Source organism: Stegostoma tigrinum, chromosome 37, assembly GCF_030684315.1.
Source record: "Stegostoma tigrinum isolate sSteTig4 chromosome 37, sSteTig4.hap1, whole genome shotgun sequence".
NCBI classification, from domain to species: Eukaryota; Metazoa; Chordata; class Chondrichthyes; order Orectolobiformes; family Stegostomatidae; genus Stegostoma; species Stegostoma tigrinum.
In genome coordinates this window covers 26,699,220-26,705,219 of record NC_081390.1, presented here as the reverse complement: position 1 = coordinate 26,705,219, position 6,000 = coordinate 26,699,220, and the positions used below count along the sequence as shown (strand labels likewise).

The following is a 6,000-nucleotide window of genomic DNA, read 5'->3' as shown; positions in this document are numbered from 1 at the left end:
ATGAGCACAAGGCAAAAAGCTTCAAATGTCCATTTTTGAGCAATACCCAACTTCTGTGCTGCCAATCAATTATTAAAGGAAGAAATTACCTTAATACATTACCATCATTTCCAAATGTCCCAAAGCGTTGTCAGTTTAATAAAGGGAAACCGTTAATTTATGCACAATAAAATTCCACAAACATTCAGATGACATTTAAGTTAACAATGCAGAAACAGGCCACTTGTACAAATGGCATATTGTTGCTGGTGTTGATCCATTTGAGTTTCCTCCTATCTTGCTTTACCTCACCCCATCAACCTTGCCTGCAAAATTGCATATCAAATCCTCAAATTGTATAGTTCAAACAGAGGCACCATTCCATTCATTCTCACTGATTAGCTAATTATTTCACCACAATGTGATTTTAAAATGTAAACTGGAACAAATTAAATTACAGTGTGATTAATAGCTGGTGTGAATCCTTCTGTAATAAAATTTATGCAATGTGAAGGCGGCAACAATTAATTCTAATAAATTAAACTGTTCATTTGAATGTGTCTGAACACAAATTAGTCATTTCAGAGTCCTCTCAAAACCAACCCCTGGCTCCCGGCTCTGATCTGATTCACAAAGTTTCAGGCTCACCAGCTGTCCAGGTTTGGCCTGAACTTGAGGACGTGTTTATTCTCCAGGTTCACGAATATGTATCAAGTCCTACTCCAACTGGTGAATTTGTATAGACTTGGATAACTGTATACATAAAATATAGAGTTACAATATACAGCCATACAGTTGGACGGCTGGTTTGCAACACAGAGTGATGCTTGCCGTGTAGGTTCAATTCCTGCACCAGCTAAGGTTAGCGTGAAGGTCCTGTGTTCTCAACCTCATCTCTTGGCTGAGGTGTCGTGACCCTCAGGCTAAGTCATTACCAGTTGAGACACTCAGATGACAGGGCAATGCTATCGCCTTAAAACCTATATGTCCTTGCTTGCTATTATCTGCCTGTACTGCTCACAAACAAAGCTTTCCACTGTTCTTAGGTATATGATCACAAAACAATTCAAATCAAATATGAACTCTAATTAAACTAATTGTTAAACTTACATAGACAGACTAAGTGAGTTTTTACCAACACTTTAGCAACCCCTCAGTACTGTCCCTCCAATAGGACAGTACTCCCTCATACATGACCTTCCACAGAACTGCCCTTTCAATTGTGCAGGTGGTGTCCCTCAGTACTGATACTGTAACAGTCTCGCATTTCTTCAGTAGCACAATGGAAAGTCAACCTAGATTTTGTGCTTGGGTTTCTGGTATGGGACTTAACCACAATTTTATGTTTCAGAGGCAAGTGCATTAAGCTATGGCTGGCAGCAACAGAATACCACCTGAACAATGGTTTATTAGCTTCATGTTATGAGCTGCTTCTGGGATCAGTGTTAACTGCAACTCTGGAAAGAGAGATTACTGTATGGCTGCCAGGTGTTCAATCTGAAATTCCAAGTATTTTGCAGGTACACACCAGGAATAATGAACCAATGTCCGAACTCAATACGCAGAGAAATCCATGTATGCAACACAAATTGCTGGATTGATTGTCAGAAAAGACAGGAGCTATAATGAAATATTTTCGAAACAACCTACTCAGGTATGTTATTACACACCATAACAGAAGACTTTGCCAGCAGCGTGGTGTTTTTTCTAATGTTATGACCGCAAGAAAATGGAAGAACATCTCTTAGGCAGATCCCAAAATGCTGGAAAATAGAACAGCGCAGATGTGGTGTACTTTTGGTGGTACAGACTCAATGGGCCTCAGCTGTACTCTATAACTGTATGACTCTCAACCTGTGGCTGGTAGCTTCAAGCAGGAGCTTGGGGCATCAGCAACACAATCGATGGAGTGAGTGAAGGGAGTTATTTGAAACTCCTGAGCTTTACCCTGTCTCTTTTCAGATTCCAACTCAACACCCCCACCCCCCAACCAAACCCCAACTCTCTCCTGAGAAAGTGAGACGACTGACTGAGCTGCCAGCTGCATAAAACTGCTGCTAAATGTTGACTGGAGAATCTATCATTTAACTGGATAGAAAATCCAGAACCAAGCATAGTATGGGTGTAAGTGCCATTAGGAACATCCATCCTACTCGGATGTGTACAGCAATATAATAAATCATAGACCGGTCTGATTTACAAGAACAGCCAGTTGAAACAGCACCATCATCCTGCAATGAACACACGCAGGGGGCAGACAACCATTACAATAGTCCTTCATAAACAGAAATGTACAAAATTCAAGTCCCTTCCCTCTCCATACAGTTTTGTCAGAACTCTGAGACCAGGCAATAAACTGTTGAAAATAATGACTTTTCCAAAGCTGGTTGCTCCTCCTTCACTTCCCATTCAACAATAAAACCAGAAATTTGGAGCTGGTCAGGATTGGAAAGTCTAAAAACTCTGACTATTCATACTGGCTGACAAGGTGATCAACTTTGTTTATCATATTTCAAATTGAGAAGAAACTTGCAGAATGTTGAAATAAAATATTAAAAAGCATTTGCATTGCTTAAATCTCAGAAACCAAGCATCCAGCTCAAATTCAAACTCCATTGATAACATAACACAACAACGTTCATTTCAAAGTAAAGGGACCACCAAAGATTTGGTGAGTTGGAAAATGAATCTGCAATATCTTGGTATGCAGGACTTTCATAACAGCAAATTCCAACCAGAGTTACAAATTGGACCTCTTCATAAATATGTAATCCATTCAAGAACGTTGTCACTAGGACTGCGAGATAAATGTGAATCTCTCCACTTCACTTACACTGTAATAAGATTGAATTAGAAACTGGAGGGCAGCTCTGAGGAGACATTTGGAAAGAAGTGTATTTATTGCATCAAAAATTAATGTCCCGTTTACAACAGCACATTGTTTTCCTTTTACAGCTGCAAAAAAAATCAGCATGGAAACCCAATTCAATAATCAGGAATTGGCAAATACAAAGTTTGTCTGGGGGAAGAAAAAGGTGGTCAGGGAAATGCGCATAATGACTCCATATCACCACTATTCATCTCACTTGTATCAGGTACAATAGCAGTAATATACTCCTTTTTCCAAGGGTGGCATCAAATCCCAAACTCTTACAATCACCAAAGCTTACAATCAAAACATAAGGCTGATGACACAAGGAAGGATTAAATTATGCCATTCCATCTGGGGTTTAATGCATTTAGTTAGATAATTCTCAGGATTCTAACTTATGGTGTGGGACTGAAGAGGTCAGTGACTTTGAATAGAGCAGTTTGAGCCACTTCCTTTGTTGATCAGGTAATAAAATCAGAAACGCAAAAATACTGACATTTCACAAATGTTTAAAAACCCTCTCCCACCCCCAAAGCCCTTGCTGTGAGTCAGATGCTTTCACCTCGAATCTGCAAGGAAGTCCAGCAGAGAATTTAATCATTAGAAATGTTAAGCATTCACACAAGTTTGAGTGAATAAGATAGCTTATTTTTCATTCACAAACCTATTGACATTTAAAGACCTAATTAACAGAGAACCAAAAAAAGGCTGTTGTACAACATGAAATGATTATTTCAGATGTGTATAAAAATAATTTCCAGAAATTCGAACCATGTTAGCAAAGCCACAAACTGGATTTCGTTCAATTTATTGAATTGAAAGCTTGTGTATCAGGAGCTTGCTCTTTCATACATCCAATCACACTCAGTGCATTTCTCTTTTCATCTCCTCATACACAAGGAACACAGCAATACCAGTGTTGAAAAGATAGCTCTCATATAAGATTCTAAATCATATACATTATACTGTACTATTAATTCCTTACATTACATCAGTATTAACAAGTTAGCCACATGCCATGTTGCCTCTGTGGCAGCTCCTGACAAACACGGCCCTTGTTTACACCTCAAGATTATCGGGCCCATTGGGAAGCAGCTCTTGACTTGTAAACAGCTCGCCCCCCCAAACCCCACACACCCCTGTTCATCTCGCCAGGTTTAGCTGAGTAGCTGTCGAATCTCTTTGTGCATGTGGCAGAGAAAGTCCACATATGAGGCTCCACCATTCACACTCTTATCCTCCATGAGGAAGTGTTTGAACAGCAGCTCCATTTTGTCGTCTTGCTTCACAATCATGAGCTGCAAGAAGAAGTTGACAATCAGAGGGAAAGAACCTTAATTTAAGTAGTGTTTCAGCACAATCTGACTATTTCTCAAAGCACCTTCTCATTAATGGATCCGTCTTTAAGATCAGTCATCATAATGCAGGGAAAATACAACCGCTGTAACTAACAAATTTGTGTGTGTGTGTTGTGTGTGTGACAGCGCACGCACGACGGACCACGATGGGGTGCACTGGGGTTAGGATGGTTGAGGAGAAAATATTGATCAGAATCTGGAATAACTTTTGATCTACTTCCAATCGTACTTTAGGATCTTTACTTGAACCTAAAAGGATATATGTGTACTAACATCTCAGCTGCTAATGTAGCACTCTCCCATCACAACCCTGAAGTGTTAACATTCATTTCTGACTTGTTCTTAGAGTTTTTGGAGGAAATATTGCAATAATTTTAAAACACTCTTAAGGGTTCTGTTAATTCCCTGCTCTTGACAATGTTATACAATTGTTCCAGCGGTCAGAAAAAGAAACTCTAAATGTACAATAAGATTGCAAAGCACCATGTGAAATGGATCACAGTCAATCCACCTAATTAACTGGGGTCATTAAAAGGTCAGTCAGCAGTCTTCTAGTACCGAAAGCACTTTCAGAATGGGTCCCTCCCCGACATTTCACATTAACTAATGTACTTTGGGAATTCAGCAATGAGTAACTCACCACCCGATTCAGCAAAGCATATCCACCACCTACAAGGCACAAATTAGGAGTATGATGGAATACTCCCCACTTTTCTGAATGAGTGCAGCTTCAAAGACACTCAAGCAGCTTGACACTATCCAGGACAAAGCCGCCGTTTGATTTGTAGTACATCCACAAACATCCATGAACAGTGCTCAATAGCAGCAGTGTATATCGTCTATAAAATGCACTTCAGATATTCGCCAAGGGTCCTTCGACAGCACTTTCCAATGCTGCCTAAATAAAAACCTAAAAGAACTGCAGATGCTGTAAATCAGGAACAAAAACAGAAGCTGCTGAAAAAGCTCAGCAGGTCTGGCAGCATCTGTGAAGAAAAAAAAAGTCAATGTTAACTCTTCAGGTCTGATGACCCTTCCACAGAACCTTAGAACCCTTACATTCTGAGGAAAGGTCACTGGACCCGAAAGGTTAACACTGATTTTTTTTTCTTCACAGATGCTGCCAGACCTGCTGAGCTTTTCTAGCAACTTCTGTTTTTGCTCCATAAATGCTGCCATCTGAAAGGACAAAGGCAACTAGAGGTGGGCAATAACTTCTGGCCCAGTAGCAATGCTCACATCCTGTGAACGAATTTTAATAAAAAAGCTGTATATCCTGAGTTGTCTCCAGTAGTTAAGTCTTTTGTCATGCTGTTATAATGCCTTAAAGCACTTCATCAATATACATCATAAAACCTGACAAAAGCCAGTAAAGTATGCTGTACAAATGTGCAAGGACAGGGTCACCTTGAGCGAGCTGATAACAGGTCTGACCATTCACATCGGTCAGTGTCTGATGTGAAGTGTACCTGGCAGAAACAGACAGATTTGCTTGTCATCATGTCACATCTATTAACTGCCAGCTGACAGCAGGATGCAGGCGCAGGTGCTGTTTTGCAAGAGAAAGAAAAATTCGACTCTGCTCTGAACTGGAAGACTGATATTTCTACACTAAGTTGTAAATAGCAGAGTGCAAAGTAGTTCTTGCATTTGGAAGCTGAGTAGTTCAAAACACCACATTCCGTATCACCTCGTCCTTTCAATTTAATTCCTCGTTGTCTGTCCAGTTATTCAAACTATAATGACTGGGGACAATCAGAAAGAATACATCACTACAGTAAGCAAAGGATT

General features: G+C 40.0%; 1 protein-coding gene across 2 annotated transcripts in view; it reads right to left on the bottom strand.

The window, feature by feature from the left end:
- Positions 1-2,856: 2,856 nt before the first annotated feature.
- Positions 2,857-6,000, bottom strand: part of LOC125467501 (protein transport protein Sec24C) — a 74,979-nt gene continuing 71,835 nt past the window's right edge. For both annotated transcript variants that reach the window (XM_059640416.1, XM_059640417.1), the window contains one exon: positions 2,857-4,149. In XM_059640416.1, coding sequence (XP_059496399.1) covers positions 4,009-4,149 — 141 coding nt within the window. In that variant the 3' untranslated portion in view covers positions 2,857-4,008. The remainder of the gene's footprint in view (positions 4,150-6,000) is intronic.